The following is a 19,513-nucleotide window of genomic DNA, read 5'->3' on the forward strand; positions in this document are numbered from 1 at the left end:
TTTTTTTTAACCTATTATCCTAGGAAACAGACTAATTATACACACAAGTAGTGGGCTGGAGGGAGTTAAGAGCAAAATATATGATTTAGTCTGTTAATTCATATTTTTATTGTATTAATTAATTAGCTTATGCAAATATATATATCACTTTAAGGTATTTGCCAAGTTACTTTAAATTGCTGTAATGTCAAAGCATTATTTTTGTTTTGTTTTCTATCAAACCCATAATACAATTAAGTTTATTTAAACATCACTATTCAATGTAACTTTCAGTCATTATTTTATTTTGTTCTATCATTTATGGGTTTTCATTACAAAATCTAATTCTCATGACCTTCACACCTTTAATAAAGCGGTGTAGTCATCTCAGTTATAATCTGGAGTTTGTGGCTTTTAGTCATAGTGTTTTCGTCCCTGTTCCGCTGGATTGCTCAGCAAACAGAACCAGGCTGAGACTGATGTATGGGCCAGAGTTTGGCAGTGGATGCGTGGGCCTCGATAGGATTCACTAATCCTAAATTACTTTGCAGTAATCCATGGTGGTCTCTAGGGACTTGGCCTAGTCACTGGAACCATTTAGACCCGTATTGACAGGTCCCTATGATCCCTGCTTTCCCAAGCAATAAATATTCTGGGAACAGCCTTTTCTGGGGTCTGTTTCCCCACAAAGAGAGAACACAAAACCTGTGTGGTACATTTAGGCACATGTTTATTTGCAGATGTACAAACTGGAACCCACCCTGAGGTTTACACTGAACTTTCAAAGAGCTGTCCAAGGTTCTGAAGCTCAGACTACAACCTGGAGCAGATTCCACTGTCCCACTGACATGGAGCCATTAGCTGACAATGGCGTGGGGAAATAAGTAAGACACACACGCATGCAAGCACACATGCACACACACTTTATTATTTAAAGTAGCAGTCCCTCCCCCATTAACAAAAAAACCAAGGTGCATTCTCTGGGATTCCCAGGCTCACGCCAGGCTCCTTCTTTCCAACCAGCTGCAAAACAATCAAACAAAAGCCGCTGGCATGTCTGCTTCTCTGGCTGGCATCATTCCAGCTGCCAGACTGTTTCTGCTCACCACCCCAGGCTGGCAGGATATTTTCCATAGCTAGTTGCCAGCAGCCATCAAAGGCTGTCAAAGGTCATTAAAGAAACAATTGTGTCTATTAGCTAGGCTTGATAAAAGGTCATTTCCTCTCATGGCAACTCAGTAGTTCTTCCCTTGTGTCATTATAGGCAGATCTTAGACGTGCCAACATTTGTTAAGGATGGAGCAGGAATTTGTTCTATTCGCCTTTTAATGCAAACCTTTGTCATTTGCGCTTCCCGAACCAGTAAGAGAACTGAAACATAGCTATCCTTCAGAATTCAAACTTCTCCAAATCTTGTGATGGAGCTCTCAAAACAAAAAGTGTGCACAAAACAGGCATATCCTAGTGATAATGTTGCAGAAATGAAAATTAATTGCAAAAATGCTTAAACTGGGTAAAATTCCTTGCACAGATATATATATCTCAGGTGAAATGTGGATGTAAATGCATGTGAATGTTCATACAGACTCTCTCTTTTATTTTATGGTGAAAATGCAAATTTCTTGCTACCTGGCACATAAAATCATAGAGTTGGAAGTGGCCTTTTATTTGATCACATCCACAAAATACACTTTCTGAGTAGTTCTGCTCCAGTCTAAAAATGCAGTCTCTCTCACACATACACTTTTGTCCTACTTTCTAAAAGAAACTTAACTGTGTAGGTGAACTCAGTCTTTGTTTGTTTGGAAGAGACAGGTTGCACATTTATGGACTGCATTTATTCATTTACAAACCACTTAATGACAAGATAGGCTTCTAAAGCAGGTAACTAGTATAGAAACCAATGTAAGCAAGGGCGTGGTCCCAGAATCTGTTTTGAAACAATGCCAGAGCTCTGCCTTGAAAAGTGGGAAGAGGTTATAAATAAAAAGGGTGCCTTTAAGTGACTTTTCTTCCCCACAAAGAAGCTGTGATCAGCTACCCCACAGCTGAGGTCAGGAGATGCTGGCTAAGCCTAAGCACACACATTTCTCTTTTTCTTTAAAGACACCAGCCAAGCACCCTGCTCAGGGCCTCAACTCCAGAATGCCAGGACAGCCTTAGGATGCATGAAATAATCATGAAGAAGGGTGCCTCTGCCCACATCCACTCTCCTCTCCAGAGAGTAACCTAAGATGTTCTCCACTGCCATCCTTGCAGCAAGGTTCTCCTGCGCCTTTGACATTCCACTCCTGATGCCTTTCCTATCACTGCATCTTCTTGCTAGGAATAGCTGAACCTGTCAGATCCCTAGCTGTCAGACAGATGCACAAGGCACAGGAGAATTTTAGACACAACTACCGGGAGCAGCCATTGCCAGCCACCAGACTGTTGGAATGAAGGTTGAGAGCTTCATAATCAGAAGAAGGCACAATCCCAGGACAATGCAAACCCTGGGATCCCCCACTCCTTTCAAGGCATCAAGCTTTGCCCCCACGTGGTGCTGAAAACTGGCTTGTTTCCGGGGGGGGGGGAGGAAGGTCTCCAGCCCACTCTTTGAGGAAGCTGGAAGCCAGAGAAAAGCAGGCTGGAGCAATGACCCATGAGGAGTGGGGTGGGGTGGGAGGAAGAGAAGCCAGGCCCCTTTGATAGTGGCAGCAAACCCAGACTTCTCCATTGCCTGCAAAGCAGTGGCTGCTTGGCCCTGGTCTGTCCTTTTATCTTTTTTCTTTTTTTAGAAGTCAGAAATCAATTAGCCCTGTCACCAAGGATGATTTATAGCCTGCTTGCTGTGGGCTCCTGTTTGATTCACCTTATTAGGAGTACAGCTGCCGGCTCAGAGCAGCTTTTGGCAACTAGGGAGGGAGGCAGGCAGGGAGGGAGGGAGTGTATTAGCCCCAGCTGTGGGCTGCTTCAAACTGTAAGGATCAGTACCATGGAATCAACATTATGAGCTTAACTATTAGATCTTACCCTCCTAAAGGCACTTATACATATAAAAGCAATAAGGCAGCCTTGCATAATGGTTATAGCAATCACATACATGCCCCAGGGTATACAGGGAGGCAGGGAGAGAGCGAAGCCACAAGGAAAACACTGCTCCTGCACAAACCTCAGCTGGCCTCCAAGGAAGTAGAGAGCCCAGATCCCTGGAGCAGGGAAGGGGGGTCGGGAAAGAGGAGCTCTCTCTCTCTCCATCTCTCTGCCCAGTTGGCAAAGGGTGGCACTCACTGCAAAGCTGAAGCTGCTGATGCGATTAAGAAGTGCCGACGGCAGCCCCAGTGCTGGGTTTGGAGCAGCAGGATCCTGACCCTAAGGGGCACCCTCTTGAGTGAGCCCCGGCAGAATGAGCACAGGAGTTGCACAAGCCGATGCACAGGCTCCCTTGCACCCCCTGGGTCATGCCAGGGGAGCTTGCCCAGAGGAGAACTGACCTGCGGATGGCATCCCATATCAATGCAGGGAGTGGTGCCGGATTCACATTGACGTGGGGCTCCGATGTCCTGGAGACATGGAGAACACACAGGTGTCAGAAGATCCTAGCTCCTGGGTCAGGCCAAAGGGGGCCGTCTAGTCCAGCCTCCTCCTGTTCCCCCAGTGGCCATCCAGACGCCCCAATGGGAACCCCCCCCAGGCAGGACCTGAGGGCAACAGCTGCTCTCTCTGCCTGGGATTCTCCAGAAGCACCCCATGGAGGAGAACCAGGCTCCCATGAAAAAGGAAAACCACAAAGTGGTCCGCCAAGATCCTCAGCCATTTTCAAGTGTTCCGTGGGGGGGGGGAGTTTGGGAACTGCTGGGCTAGAGGATGCTGCACTGTGGCCAGCATGGATGTCAAGATCCAGCTTCTGAAGACAGAATGCAGAGAGGCCCCTCTTGCCCTCAAATGCCTTGGACTGGCCCTGTGACTTCCCTCCGAGCAGTGGTGAAATCAGCAGGGGACACAGCGCTGGACCTGATTTGTATGCACACAACGGAGCAGCCGTGGATGGCGGCTCCATGCCAGTGGGGCAGTGGAATCTCCTCTGGGTTTTACTGTGAACTTTCAGGGAGCTGTCCAAGGTGCCGAGCCTACTTTGGGAACTGGTTTCAGAACCTTGGACAGCTTCTTGAACATTCAGACTAAATCCTGGAGTGGATCCCACTGCCTGCTGACATGGTGCCACCGGCCGGCACTAGAGGCTGGTTCTTTAGGGCCAGGGGGGCACTGCCCCACTAAGCTCAGTCTGCCCTCAGCCAGCCCCCACCTGCCTGGCCTGCTCATCTCCTCCTTACTTACAACCAGTCTAGGGGTGGTCCTGCTTGCCATCTTCCTCCCACTCTTGAGCCGCAGCATCGCCCTGGTGGAACGCAGCAGGGAGGGAGGAGGACAAAAACAGAATTAGTCGGCTCCGCCTCTCATTGGCTCTGGCGCCACCTACTGTTGGGCACCCCAATTCCCCCCCCATCCCAACAGGCACCAGCCACCATTGTGTGCAAACCACACAGGAAGATGCCCTGACTGCTGGATCTGGGGGCTTTTAACCAGAGGTGGGCACCCTTTCCTCTGCTTAGGGCCACATGCCCTTGGGGAGCCCGTCAGGAGGCTGGGGGTGGGGGCAGAGCTAAAAGTGAACGAACAAGGCCACCCCTTCTCTCTCTCTGCCCCTCTCTCCCCTGCCCCCTTTGTCTTCCCCACCTAGCAGGCCGCCCGGGGAGGGGCAGGCTGCTCTTGCCTGGAGTCTGAACTAATCCCTTGCAGAAGGCTTTTGAAATGAGGCAGAGGACCACATAAATCTAGGGAGAGGGGTCAGGTGAGCAGCGTTCAGTAGACGAGTCCAGGAGCCTGCCTGTTCCCTCCAGGTGGATGGAACTGCCCAAAAGTTCTGCCGTGAAAGAGGTGGTCAGTCAGACAGAGGAGGAGCGATGTTGCTGGGCGGCGTTGGGTGGTGATGCTGAAGGACTCTGGGGTAGCCTGTGGACGCCACGCCACCCAGCGCTGGAGTCTGCTCTGGGGGAGAAGGCACTCATTTGAGGAAGAGGCGAGTTTTCTTGTCCCCAATCAGGAACCTGGAGGAACAAAAAGGGCACTGAGAATCAATACTTTGGGGCACAATTCTAGGCTCACGTACATCAGGGGGAGAGAACACAGAACCAAACAGGAATCTGCACAGCATCTGTTTGTTTCTTCGTTGTTTAAAAGCATTTATAAATAGATTAATATTTTTATGGTGTGCAACATAAAACAATAAACAACATCATGAAAATAAAAGTACAACACAGAACCAGCAAAACAGTAGCATGAAGGCATATAAAAACACAATTTCCGTGAATCCAGGTGAATGAAGGTCAGGAAAAGCCTGTGGATGCTGAACCAGGGAAGGCCCGGCTTTTTCTCCAGCCTTTCCCAGCTGTTTTGGACTACAGCTCCCATCAGCCCCAGCCAGCCTGAGCTCTTTGAAGACCTGTGCTCCAGTCTCAACACAACGGGGCCTTGACCTCCTCTCGTGTTTAACACACACACACACACACGCATTGGGAAGTGACCCCTGTCCACCTACCTTATCAATGCACCAACAAGAAGCCCAGCCACCATGGGGCCGACCCAGTAAAGCCAGTGGTAGTCCCAGTAGTTTGCCACCAACGCGGGACCAAACGCTCTGGCAGGGTTCATGCAGGCTCCCGAAACAGCTCCCCTTAATGGTGGGAAAAGGAACAGCAGGTATCAGGTCAGTGCTGAGTCGGCATCCCACAGCAATGTAAGAACATCAAGAGAGCCTGGCTGTCGGATCAGGCCCAAGGGGCCCATCTAGTCCAGCCTCCTGTTCTCACCGTGGCCAACCAGATGCCTCCACAGGAAGCCCACAAGCAGGACCCGAGCGCAAGAGCACTCTCCCCTCCTGCAGTTTCCAGCAACTGGTGTTCAGGAGCATCCTGCCTCCGACTTTGGGGTCAGAGCATAGGCATCATGGCTAGCAGCCAGTGACAGGCTTCATGTATTTGTCTAATCCTCTTGTAAAGCCATCCTGGTTGGTGGCCATCACTGCCTCCTGGCATTTCTAAAAGCCTCTAGTTGTCAGCTCTGGCCAAGGAAGAGCCACCATCTCCCGCAAGAAGCGTCCTTGAAGAACTCCCTACAGTTTGCCAGCAGTGATCTGCGGCAAGGAAACCACAGCATTTTACCCCTATAGACACATCATTGCGGCTGAAGCCCGTCACAGTGTTTGAGCAAGAGGCTCAGCTCCCACTGAGGGTGGAGACAGAGGGAGGTGTTGGCAACAAAACAACCTTTCAGTATTGATAATTGTTCGTTCTTGTTAGCGGATGCAAGTGAGACAAGGGGACCTGACAAGCAGCGCTTGCTGGCTAGGTCCATGGGAAGGGTGCAGGCATTGGCCTTGAGGTGCCAGCACAGATATTGGCTTGGGAATGTAAGAGGATAAAAACAGCCCTGATAGATCAGGCCCAATGGGCCCATCTAGGCCAGCGTCCTGTTCTCACAGTGGCCAAACAGACATCCCCACAGGAATCCTGAAAGCAGGACGTGAAGGCAACAGCCTCTTTCCCCACTTGTGATTCCCAGGAACTCGTGTTCAGCGGCAGACTTCCTCCAGCCGTGGAGGCCTGACTGAGCGCCTTCCATATTGTCAGCTGGAAAGACACTCCCTGCGATCGAATTTCCATTTCCTCTGCAAGGAAGGTGGCTGAGGAAATGAAAGTGGAGGAAAACTTGGGCCGAATCTATCCAAACACACCTCCCAGCTCATTCTCAAGCCAAGAACGTTCGGGTGGTGAAGCAATTTGACACTTTAAAAAATGCATTTTGGTATGTTTTCTTGAGCAGAGACTTGTATTGCAAAATTCGAAGTATTGTGAAAGATAATTATGTTCCCATCTGTGCATTAGGCTGCGAATACATCATACCTTGAAAGCACATTGAAAGCACATGGCTTCCTGCAAAGGATCCTGGGAACTGCAGCTTATCCCTCAAAGAGCTACAGTTCCCAGCACCCTTTAACAAACGACAGTTCCCAGGATTCTTTTAGGGAAGTCATGGGCTTTGCATGCATGGTGTGTACACAGCCTTAAGCAGGGAGGGGTGAATTATGTCGGCTTGCTTTTAAAATGCTCTGCCATGCGGCAATGAGCCCCTCCCCACTCAGGGAATATTTGAAAAGTGCAAAGCAAAAGAAAAACAGAAAGCCAAGCAGCCAGTTGCATTTCCCTTCCTCCTCTTGCCTGCATGGAATTTTGCTAGAATGCTAGCATGACGGCCAACTCACCCTGCGAGGATGTCCGCTGTCACAGTAAAGCCAATGCAGAATGGAGCCAGGGGACTCTTGGTTTTCTCGTTGATGGCTCCCATGCAAACTGTTGTGACCAGGAACATGGTCATAATGATCTCACCCACTAAAGCTGCAGGGATTTGGTCATCTGAGGTGATGGTGGTGAACGCTGCCCCTGTGGCATTATCATACCTGTCCGAAATAGTCATAACCTGCAATAGATTTAATGGCATCTAAATTTAATTTCAAATGCACAATGACTTAGGGAAGGAGGTAGATGGACATCTTGAGTCCCCCCCCACATATTAGCTTCACTATGTGTGGCCTGGACTGAAGTGGCTCCAAGGCCACTTGGCTGCTTTAAAAATGTCGCTGGAGGTCTTTTGACAGTGGTGTGGGGTAAACATTTGGTTGCATTCACTACAGTGGGAGTTGATCTGGGCTTGAGGGGGAGACGAGGAGCCTCTTTAGGTCAGTTTCTCACCCTGCACCCTAGGATGCCCATCACTGGACATGTCCTTTCTTCTATAAAAGTGTGGCAGTGGGCACTGCATATGGGCCTTAGGAGTGTGTGTTTTCCAACTCAGAGGTCAGTTACTAGGACTGGAAACCAGAACAGACAGCTGCCTTCCAGTCCGGGGCAAGAGAGAGGCTGCATCTGCTTGCTGGTCACTAGGGCTGTTGTTGCACACCTCTCCTCCCTCTTGCTACAAGCCCTGAGCACAGATTGTCCTGGAAAGTTCATTAGGCTATGTCTCAGCCCACATTGCAGACTGGCACAGACACCATTGCGATGCTCTCGTGCAGCTCTTCAGCGGGGCTGGCACAGGAGCAGTTCCTGGGCAACTGTGCTCCATCTATGGCACAATAGATGCAACTGCCATCTACTGCTGCCTCTGTTTACTGCAAGGGCACACCACCCCTAGGAGCAGAGCTGCACACACACGCCATCAGCAGACGTTGTCCTCCAGTCTCCAATCATACCTTGGCCAGCCCAGCTCCAATCAGCCCACCGCACAGCTGGGAGACCCAGTAGGGAAGGACCATCACCATGTTCAGCCCACCGACGAGCCAAGCTCCAAGGGAGACTGCAGGGTTAAAATGGCCTCCGCTGCAAGCAAAGCGAGGTGGGAGGAAAGAGCATTGTCAGAGAAAGCCTCGGTGAGATCAGCCCCCACCATGTGCACCATACATTTATTCCACTTTAAACAGCTGTGGTTTCCCCCAAAGAATCCTGGGAACTGTCATTTATTAAGGGTGCCAAGAGTTGTTAGAAGACCCCTGTTCCCCTCACAGACCAGACATGAACAGTTTATGCCCTGAGCCTCCATCTCTCCTGCCTGAAAGCCCAAGCATCATACGTGTCTAAGATGCCAGAGTCCCTTCTGCACCCACGTTAGCCATCCAGCATGCAAGCAGATAAAGAGGAAGGAAAAAAATCGGGTTGCAAACTGTAGATGGCAGCAGAAAAGGCAGGACGGGAGCTGATCAAAAGTGACTTGTTTACTTCATTAATCCAGCAGAACAAAGCTTTAAGGCAAATGTCACCTGCATCAAGAGGCTTTTTTGGCAAAAAGATTCACACACACGAGGACGATTCATCCCTCTGTCATTCTAACTAGGGAGTCGGAGTCCTGGCTGGAGTTTGAACTGGGGGCCTTTGGAATATAAACTCCCCCAGTATGGAATGCCTTGACCCAGTCTGAGGCAATCACAGGTCCTTCTGAAATGAGTTCCTGGGCTCTTGTTCATCTGACAGCCAACACTCCCTTCCTCTCTGCCTATGAGCTCTAAGCACAGGTGGACAGACTTCAGGCTTGTCAGGTTGACTTTCTTCTTTTACTGCAAGCCCAAGATCAGTCAGAGCCAGGTGCAAAAGACAGTATCAGGACTGAATGGAGCTCACAGCCCACTCCAGGCTAGCTTTCTTCAGCTACATACGTACCACACATTTAAAGCGCATTTAAGGCACTTGACTTAAGAATATATAAAAAAACAAGAAATGACTTGTGTGCATCAGACTAAAAGCCCATCTAGTCCAGCATCCTTTCAGTAGCCAACCAGATGCCCCAATGGGAAGCCCACAAGCAGAACCTGAGTGCAAGAACAACTCTCCCCACTTGTGACTTCAAATACTGTAACTGGTTTCAGAGCTCGGAAAAGTTACTTTTTTGAACTACAACTCCCATCAGCCCCAGCCAGCATGGCCACTGGACTGGGCTGATGGGAGCTGTAGTTCAAAAAAAGTAACTTTTCCAAGCTCTGCTGGTATTCAGGGGCAGACTGCTTCTGACAGCAGGGGCAGAACATAGTCATCGTGGCTAATAGCCATTGGTAGTCTTATTGTCCTCCATGGATTTTCTAACCCTCTTTTAAAGCCCTCCAAGTTGGTGGCCATCACTATTGCTTCTGAGAGTTTACTCCTCACAGAGCTACAATTCCCAGAAACCTCAGCAAACCACAGTTCCCAGGATTTTTATAGCAAACCACAGTTCCCAGCACTCTTTGGGGAAAGTCATGAGCTTTAAATGTGCTTTCAATTTATGGGGTACACCACTGAATTTCAGCAACCTAATTCAGGTGGGAAAATTATTTTGTGATTGCTGCTGCTGGGTGATTGCGAGTTGGAAACCCTTGCGAATCACCCAAGTATCTACCAGTAGATCCTGATTGGCCTTCTGTCCACCCGTCTGTCTTTTGTTTTCACTTTTAAATGCCTGCTGAAAACCTTTCTGTTCCACCAGGCTTATGCAGGCAATTAAGAAGAAGCTTTTTTGCAACAGTTGCCCTGTGTTTTTTATTATATTTTTAATATTCTTATTGCATGGTTGTTTGTTTTAACTTGTAAACCGCTTTGATGATTTTAATGAAATAGCAGTATACAAATATATTTATAAATAAATAAGAGTTCCATCCCACAGCCAGAGGCTATTTGCTAGAGGATGGCCTCCCAAGTCAGAGCGTGGGATTTCCTAGGAGATCCATGCCTTGGCAGCTCTCAGTTAAGCACTCCTTGGAAGGAAGGAAGGAAGGAAGGAAGGAAGGAAGGAAGGAAGGAAGGAAGGAAGGGTCTACCAGGGCACAGGAGCAACCACAAAACCATCTTCTCACTGGTACACTCAGGCATAGGGGTGGGGGAGAAATTTTATTCAGTTTGCATTTAAAAGCGAACCTACCTAATTCACACTTTCTGAACCAATACATGAACCTAAACACACCCATCCTTCAAAATTTGCACTTCTCTGAATTTTGCATTGCAATTCTCGAGCCAAGTATTGGGGACAAGAATGCATATGCCAGGGTAAAGCATGCATAGATATGTAAAGAGTGTTGGAAATAACATACACACCTGCATTGCATTAGGGGAAATTGCAAAAAACGTGTACATTAGGCAAAACTGCAAACAAATATCTGTGTATTAAGGAGAAAGTCACACTAAAAGGGTGATGAATTGCCATGAGGACTGTTCTTTTAAAAATTTGCAAACTAATATGGAAATGTGGAGAACTGACCTTAAATTGAGACTAATGAGAAATGAAAACCGACATATTCCTCCATCCCTAACTCAGGTCTCCATCTTTCCTTCCCCCAAAAGTCTGCTCGGTTCTAATAGTCCTGAAGCTTTGGCTGAGACTGCCCTTTTCCTGGGAACTGAGGGTGCCTCTGAGCCCCACGTCCACCCCCTTTCAAGCCACTGTCCCCCTTTCTTCACCTGATATTCCCCAAGACAGCAATGCTGAGGCCCAAGGCCAGCCCGTGTGCCAGGGCCGGCTGCAGCCTCCCGGTGCCCTCCGTGTTCTCGATGACAGAAGCGCAGCCAATGAAGATGAAGAAGGCAGAGCCCACCAGCTCCCCGATGCAAGGCTGGATGTACTGCTCATACCAGTGGGGCTGTGGGGGGCTGCCTTTGCCGTCCAGCTCCAACTCCTTAATGGACATCTGCCCAAATTCTATGTCCGACATGCCTGGGCAAATCTGGAAGGCAAGAACTCGTCTTTGGTATCCAGCCAACACGTAGCAAACACTCCCAGGCCAACTGAAGTGAGGTTTACCCTGGAATGTGACAATGGTGCCTTAAATCTGGCTACCGCTATGCATGTCATTCCCGTGGGGCACCCTGTTCCACACTCAGGGCAAGGACTTGGCAAGGCTGAGCTCCCATTGTTTCTCTGCCTCCCCACCACAGAGGAGCCCTCGCCTCCTGGAAGGGAGGAAAAAACTCAGACGCACTCCATTTGAAAAGATACCATGATTGCCCCGATTGATAAGGCCAAGGTCCACCTTGTCCTGCATTCCGTTCCTTGAGAGCGGCCAAGCAAGCGTTTCTGGAGGGGAGCGTTATTATCACGGACCCAGAGTAAGGCATGCAGGACCCTTCATCATCTACATTGACAGGCAGCAGCTCTCCAGGGCTTCAACCAGGAGTCCCTCCCAGCCCTACCTGGAGATGCCATCAGGGGTTGAACTGGGGTTCTTCTGCAGGCAAGGCAGGGGCTCTGCCACTGACCTGTGGCCCTTCCCAGGGACTAACTGGCCCTCAGAGTCACACACCCATTGAAGCCTTGGAGGATGAATCCGCCCTGAGCACAACCGCACTTTCCCCACTTGGGACTCCAGCAAGTGGCATTCGGAGAGAGCTTGGGGAAGTTACTTTCTTGAACTACAACTCCCATCAGCCCAATCCAGTGGCCATGCTGGCTGGGGCTGATGGGAGTTGTAGTTCAAAAAAGTAACTTTTCCAAGCTCTGCTTCAGAGGCATTTACTGCCTTCGACAGAGGAGGAAGGATGTACCCATTGTGGCTAGTAGCCGCTGATAGCCTCACCCTCCTCCATGAATTTATCTAGTCCACTTTTAAAGTTGGTGGCCATCACCACCTCCTGTGGCAGAGTAGCCCACTGGGTGACCATGTGCTGCGTGAAAAAGTCCTTCCTTTCGTCTGCCCTGAATCTCCAAACCTTGGATGGTCCAAAGTTCTAGTACTACAAGATGAGGAAAAAACCCCTCTCTATCTACTTTCTCCGCAATAATTTTGCATACTAGTAGGTTTTACACAGAGCAGACCAGCTGAAATTCATAGACCTAAGATAGCCGTGTCCATTCATTTTAATGGGTCTACTCCAGGTACAACAAACATCTGGAGAGCCACAGATGCCTTAAAGCAAAAAAAAAAAAAAGAGAGAGAGAGAAAACTTCATCATCACCACCCAAACCTTCTGATATTCTCCAACTTGGTCAGAGGGTTCAGAAGGGAAAGCCTTCCCACCCCCCTAATCCACTGAAACTTGCAGGACTCACCAGTTCCAGCTGTCTGTCCCTTGAAGAAAGGAGAGTTGTCTGCCCAGCTGCCCCAGAGCCCTTTTGGCAGAATGGCCCTCTCTCTCTGTGGGGAACAGTTCACTATTGCAGTAAAATATTGGCACACTCCCTCCGTGACCTGTGTGACACAAGAGAAGTGTAAAAAGGGAGGGGGAAGTGGAGTGCATTTATCCTCTTAAAAAAAATGCTGTAAAAGCCAAAGTGTGCATGGGGGGGGGAAGAGGGTGTACCAGCTGACCGAGGAATGAACGCTATTTATCTGGGCGGTTCTGTGGTTCAAGGATTTGTTTCACAGGCCTGAGCCAAGTCTAGCTGCCAGCCTAGGGTGAAGTGCAGAGTGCAAAAATGCCGACACAGCAGGCGGGAGGGGTAGGAAGCCAGCATTTCCCTGCAGTCCTCCTCAGAGCACAAGTACTTCCCCTGTAGACGCACTCCCTGCACGTGTGAAGAACAGCATCTGTGAGGGCATGCCGAGTGTCGCCACCAGCACCACTAAGAAAGCACCACCCAGGCTTCCCTTTGAATTGCTGGGAGACAACCTAGAGCTTGTTCACGATGCCACAGAACGTGTGTGTCAAGCCATCACAAAGAATGGTGCCCCTGAGCATGTACAGAGGGCCTTTCCTTCCACACCAAGAAGCCACCATCAGTCTATCTGGAGAAGATGAGGGATGCTGCAGAAAGGGGAGCATCTGTGGGCTGGAAATTGGCTGTAGCTTCAGCGGAGGCAGAACATAGTCAGTTTGGCTAGTAGCCGTTGATAGCCATTGATAGCTGGGCAGAGAGGAGCCTCTCCACACAGCCAAGCACCACAAGGGAGGGAGGATCTCCTCTTCACTCTGCAAAGTGATTGCCACATCTTCACCCTGCCACTGGTGTAGCTTTGCCAAGTCGAATAAATAAATTTGCCCCAGCATGGCATTCTGCCAGGATAGCCGTGACGTTCCACGGACAGAAAATCCATCCTGCTGGTGTAGTTCCTTTTCTGCCAGTGGAATGACACTTCTGCTGCCTCAGGTCCAGGGGACAAATGTGGCCCCCCAGCCCTCTCTGTCTGGCCCTTGACTCTTCTTAGGGCACACCCTCTTCTTCCAGGCCATGCTCACCAGCCAGAGTGCACCTTCCTCAAATGAAAATGACTTCTGGTGCCTGGATGGAGAGATGGGTGCAGAAACCTCTGACTTTTGCCTGGCTAAAATGTACCTCCTGTAGAAAGGTAAGGGTCACAGTAATTGCTCCTCACACTTTTGCCCCTGGTCCCACCCACTACTAGCATGCGGCCCCCCAGAAGGTTCCCCAGGAGGGGATGCGGCCCTCAGGCTCAAAATGGTTCCCCACTCTTGTCCTAGGTGACCTTGACCTCTTGATTGTGCACTTAGAATAATCAATAACCGCTTTGCTGTAATCACAAAGGCATGGCTTGCAAAAGTAACATGAATATTATTAGGCATCAAACACATTTAGATTAAATCATGTCGCTCTTAAGATATGGAGATGACTGAGCACCCAATTACAAAAGTGCCAAGATTCGTGTACTTAATTAAAATCAGTGTATTCTAATTATAAAACACAGTATTTTCTTTTATTTATGGAAGAAATTTCTGTCCCACACCTTCAGCCACAGTGATTCCCAGGGTGGCAAACAGTTAAATAAAATCTAAAAACCTATTATAATTCATTACAATAAAATCAACATCATAAGAACGGCAGCAAGGAAATTGCAACAGCAGCCATAAATGTAGTCCTACTGCTTAAAGGAGATAAAGCACTAAAATGCCTCAGAAAATAATATTTTTGCCTAGTGCCTAAACGCCATCAGCATATTTATTTAGATTTATTTATTTTCATTATTTTTACCCCACCCTTTTTCCAAAACTGGAACTCACGGCAGCTTCCAGATAAAAGCACACATATAATTAGAAACATACAAAAGTCTAGATTAAAATCAAATTATACAGTATTAAAACCATTCATACATACAGTTAAAATAATTCAAACTCAGTTTAAAATAATACAGTTAGGCAACAGCAATGCAGCACCCTTCAAGACCTGTCTTTAACAGCTTTCAGGTCCAAAGGCTTGTTGAAATAAAAGTCTTTGCTTGCCGACGGAAGGACTGCAAGGAAGGGGCCATTCTTGCTTCCCTAGGAAGGGAGTTCCAAAGCCTTGGGGCAGCCACCAAAAAGGCCCTATCTCGCGTCCCCACTAGTCGTGCTTGTGAGGATGTAGGTATTGAGAGAAGGGCCTCTCCTGAGGATCTCAGGGCCTGGGTAGGCTCATATAGGAGCAGCTGAGCTTCCCTGGACTGGGTGTCCCAAAGATGCAGCGACAATTTGGGATGGGCAAATTCATCTATTTCAGTTTCTGTCAGTTTCTCATTTCTACAGTCTTAAAATCAGTTCTCCAGATTTCAGCAGCAATTTGCAATTTTAAAAAAAATCCTCATGAAAATTCATCACCATTTCAGTGTGCATTTCTCCAATATACACAATTCTGGATGCACTGTTGACTAATATACACATTGTTGACAGCAATTTCCCTTAACATAATGCGATTTTGTATGTAATTATCGCTAATGTCTGCACTTTTTTGCACACTTTCGCATAATATATGTATTGTTGTACATACTATCAGGCATTGCAAAATCCAGAGAAGCACAGATGTCAAAGGATGGCTGCGTTTCAGTTGGCATACTGGTTCAAAAAGCATGAATCTAGCAGTTTGAAAGTCAAATTTCTTTCCTATACCTAGCCTCAGTTGAAACATCCACCACACCTCAAAAGGTGAGGGCATCCTGTGGAGAGCCTCAGGTACAGATCTCACTCTCTGGGCAAAGCTAGGGCAGGAGAAGACGGTCAGTGAATCGATCATTATGATCACAATCTCTGAAGTATTTTAAAGTCTTCCACAAGGTCCTGGAAGCAATTGCTTAAAACAGCCTCTCTCAACCTGGTACCATCTAGATATTTTGGATTCTGACTCCCATCAGCCCCAGCCTGATTGCGAGTCCAAAACACCTGGAGGGCACCAGGTTGGGGAAGGCTGGCTCAAAAGAGACCATTTCATTCACCTGTAGGCGAGTTTTTTTAGAGATGAAACCCCAGGTCCTTATGTCTGCAATGAAATTAGCAAGACTTACACAGGATTTTTAGTTTAAAGAAAAAAGTCTTCTGTGCTGAAAGAACTTAATCACTCTCCTCCTTTTCCTCTGAATCTGGGAACAGGAGAGGCTTTGATGGTGCCCGTGACTCTACTGGTCTTGGCAGTTGCAAGGCATCCTTGATGAGAAACTGTTCCACAGGAGCCCCATCTGAAAAAGGCCTTTTTATCCTTATTTTGAGGATGGGGAGTGGGCTCACCTACCCTGCTGTTCACTGGCTGGTGGCCAAGCGATGGAAGATAGATAGATGGAGCTACCCTATTGTAAATTCCCATTGTAGCCTGGGAGGAGGAATGATTCAGAGATATATGCTCAACCTCAGTGCCAGCACCCAGCATCTTCAGGCAGTTGTCAGGGCTCCTGCATCCTGATGGGGCCACTAGCACTGATGCCTCACTTTGGCCCCCTGCATCAGATGGCCAAGTCTCTGAGCTCTCATTTGAATAACCCACAATGTCCCAAAGTGACACTACATCAGGGTCCTTGGGGAAAATTTAAATGGTGATTTGGAGACTGAGCCACTACTGCTGCTGTTTAAGCCCATGGCCCAAGAAGCCCACTGACCAAGGAAGGAGCCCACCACAGGGTGTCTTCCTCAGGGCCCCCCTCAAACCTGGACCAAGGTCAGAACACCTGGAGGGCACCAGGTTGGGGAAGGCTGGCCTAGTTATAAGTTTGGCACATTCTCTCCCAACTGGCCCTCGGACCTTGCACGGGAGATTTTCCTTATCCCAATTCAAGGATTGTCAGTTTGTTGTCAAGTCCTTGAATGAGATGCTTTGCCTGTTTCCTGTGTCAATTGATTATTACCCAGCTTATCCACAAGGACAGAAGCATCCTCAGCTCAGCACGCTTACCTTTAAGTGAGCTCACTGGGCCTTACTGTCAAGTAAAGGGTGTGCAATAGGGCTGCAGCCTTAACTTCGCTATGAGTTGTTTGGTCCTCTTAGTAAGACCATCTACTAGCTTTTTAAAAGAAATGACATCTCACTCAGTTTTTTTATTTATCAGGTTTGCTTTGAGAGAGCAATTTTGTTTATTCATTCATTATATTTATATTTCCATCCTTCTCCCAAGGAGTTCAAGCTTATGCATATGATTTTCTCTCATATTTTATTCTCGCAACAACCCTGTGAGGTAGGTTAGGCCAAGAAACAGTGTCCTCCTCAAGGCTCCCCCTCTTGCAAAGTGGAGACACTTCTGCTCCATTCATTTGTAGGGGCCGTGATAGGCGGCAAAGAGAGGGGGCACGACTGCTCCCACGCCTTTGGCCATGTGGTCCAAGAGCCAGGGAGGTTGTTTCCGCCCTAGAACTGGAGCAGGAAACCTTATTCAGCCCAGGGGCCACATTCTTTCATGGGCAATGTTCCAGGGGCCACTTGCCAGAGGCAAAAGTAAATGGAGCACAGGGTGCGACTCTTACCTTGGTGCAGTCAGTTAAATTCCAGCCAGGCAGAAATCTAGGGATGGGGAGCATCTTTCCGTTTCAGTGAAGTTCTTATTTACTTAAAACTGTCCATATCATAATGCCGTTATACAAATCTATGGTGTGGTTGCATTTGGAATACTGTACACCATTCTGGTTGCTTCACCTCAAAAGGGATATTGTAGAGCTGCAAAAGGTTTGGAAGAGGGCAACCAGAATGGTCAAGGGGATGAAGCGACTCCCCTGCGAGGAAAGGTTGCAGCATTTGGGGCTTTTTAGTTTAGAGAAAAGGCAGGTAAGAGGCAACATGACAGGAGGGTATAAAATTATGCATGGCATGGAGAAAGTGGACGGAGAAAAGTTTATCTGTCTCCCTCAGTGCTAGAACTTGTGGATATCCAAGGAAGCAAAAGGTTAGAAAATTCAGGGCAGTCAAAAGAATGTCCTTCTTTACATAGTTTATAGTTAAATTAAGGAATTTGCTCCCACAGAAGGCAGCGATGGCCACCAGCTTGGCCGGCTTTTAAAGAGGAGTCAACAAATTCATGGAGGATAATCAGGCTATCAGTGGCTACTAGCCATGACGGCTGTGCTCTGCCTCCCCGGTCAGAGGCAAGAGGCATCCCAATACCAGTTGCTGGAAACCACAGGAGGGGAGAGCTGCTATGGCGCTCAGAAGAGGCACCTGGTTGACCACTGTGAGGACAGGAGGCTGGACTAGATGGGCCACTAGCCTGATCCAGCAGGCTCTTCTTATGTTCTTATGAGAGGACCATTCCCTTCATGCCCAGCTTGTGGGCTTCCCAGAGCCATTTAGCTGGCCACAGCTGAAAACAGAATGCTTGCCTGGATGGATCCCTGGCTCTGGCCTTATCTTCTAAACTCAGCTAATCTTTTTTTTTAAGGGCCATCACAATGTCCTTCAGCAATGAGTTCCAAAGTTTACTTTTGTGTTGTGTCCTGAACATAGTGCCAGCTGCTTTCATTGGATGGAGGAACCAAATCCAGCAGAGGCCAAGTGGCCCGGGACATGGCACACAGGGTGGCCTGCTGTAGCACACAGCAGTGTTGTGAAATCACAGCCTAGGCTGGGCAGGGCCATTGCACCATGGCTAGAGGCAGCCCTTGGGGATGGAGCGAGAAGAGACCCTTGAGCCTAGAAAGTGAGCCCTCTTGGGCTTCCGCTGCTGATCAATCATTCATCGGGATTTATTTCTCTGTCGGGTAATTAAGAGGCCTTGTTTATAGCCGTCGCCCTTCTTGCTCTCTCTTCGCTCAAGGTAAAGAAGGCATCAGATGTTTTTACGATGTTTTCGCAAGGCTCCGGGGACAGCAAGGAAATTTCCACTTGCCCGTCTCAGCACAGACTGTCAGACAGGTTGCACGACAGAGCCAAGAGGAGAGAGGAGGGTCCTTCTGTAAAGGAGGAGGAGAGCTTCCCTCAACTGGCTCACTCTTCAGAGCAGAGGTAGGAGGGAGGGCCATGGCTCACTGGCAGGACACCTGCTTTGCATGCAGAAGGTCCCAGGTTCAGCCCCGGCACTGCACCATCTGCCCCCCCATGGCCCCTGCACCCAAAAAAGACTTTGTTAAGAGGAGCTCCTGTCCTGGCAGATTTGTTAACTGAAGTATTACTGTACAGAAACTGAAATACAGCCACCCTTTGGAATTCACACTTCCCCCAAGTCTGCAATGTAGTTCTCCAACCAACGTTTACCCCAAAAATATATATATTGAAGGAAACTGTGGATAAAAATTAATATATTAGTGAAAATAACATACAATAATGGATTGTATTAGGGAAAATTGCTTGCAGAAATGTGTACATGAGTCAAAAGTGCAAACAAAAATGTGATAGGAGACATTTCCACTCAACTGCTGACAAATGTTCGTGATAAAAAAACCACAAACTGCTGCAGAAACACAGAGAATTTAAGATTAGAAAAACAAGAAACTTAGAAGACCAAAACTGACAGATCTTTTCATTCCTTAGCTGCTAGAGACCATAAGCCATAATTGGCAGTTAGCAATTGAGCAAACTGCCAAAATGATCTTCACTTTGCACAGACGAATATTGAAGAATATTGACAGAGAGGTTTAAGCAGGGACTTCCTAAGGCTTCCAGAAGATGCTGGTCCCACCAGCCCAGATGGCTGAATCAACATCCACACAAGAGTCTAGAAAAGTCCCTAACAGAGAGAGAGAGAGAGAGAGAGAGAGAGAGAGAGAGAGAGGGAGAGGGAGGGAGGGAGGGAGGGAGATCTCGCATGAGAACCCACCACCTGGGTGAACTGACCCTTCCACCCCCGGCAGCCACTGGTGCCACC

The 19,513-nt window shown here is 48.3% G+C and overlaps 1 protein-coding gene across 1 annotated transcript; it reads right to left on the reverse strand.

The window, feature by feature from the left end:
• Positions 1-705: 705 nt before the first annotated feature.
• On the reverse strand, positions 706-12,770 carry AQP8 (aquaporin 8). Its single transcript, XM_061600057.1, has 6 exons — positions 12,580-12,770; positions 10,995-11,257; positions 8,267-8,393; positions 7,280-7,494; positions 5,558-5,692; positions 706-5,066 (listed from the first exon to the last, which is right to left on the reverse strand). The coding sequence occupies exons 2-6, from the start codon at positions 11,243-11,245 to the stop codon at positions 5,024-5,026; spliced, it is 771 nt and encodes a 256-aa protein (XP_061456041.1). The 5' UTR covers positions 11,246-11,257; positions 12,580-12,770; the 3' UTR covers positions 706-5,023.
• Positions 12,771-19,513: the final 6,743 nt, after the last annotated feature.

Source organism: Rhineura floridana, chromosome 17, assembly GCF_030035675.1.
Source record: "Rhineura floridana isolate rRhiFlo1 chromosome 17, rRhiFlo1.hap2, whole genome shotgun sequence".
Lineage (NCBI taxonomy): Eukaryota > Metazoa > Chordata > Lepidosauria > Squamata > Rhineuridae > Rhineura > Rhineura floridana.

Excerpts from the sequence above, each read along its gene's own strand:
- AQP8 (XM_061600057.1), bottom strand. The coding sequence starts at position 11,245 with ATGTCGGACATAGAATTTGGGCAGATGTCCATTAAGGAGTTGGAGCTG. Across the intron at positions 8,394-10,994 it reads GCTGTCTTGGGGAATATCAG|CGGAGGCCATTTTAACCCTG; the intron begins GTGAAGAAAGGG and ends CTTTGCTTGCAG. Across the intron at positions 5,693-7,279 it reads ACAGCGGACATCCTCGCAGG|GGGAGCTGTTTCGGGAGCCT; the intron begins GTGAGTTGGCCG and ends CCCACCATTAAG.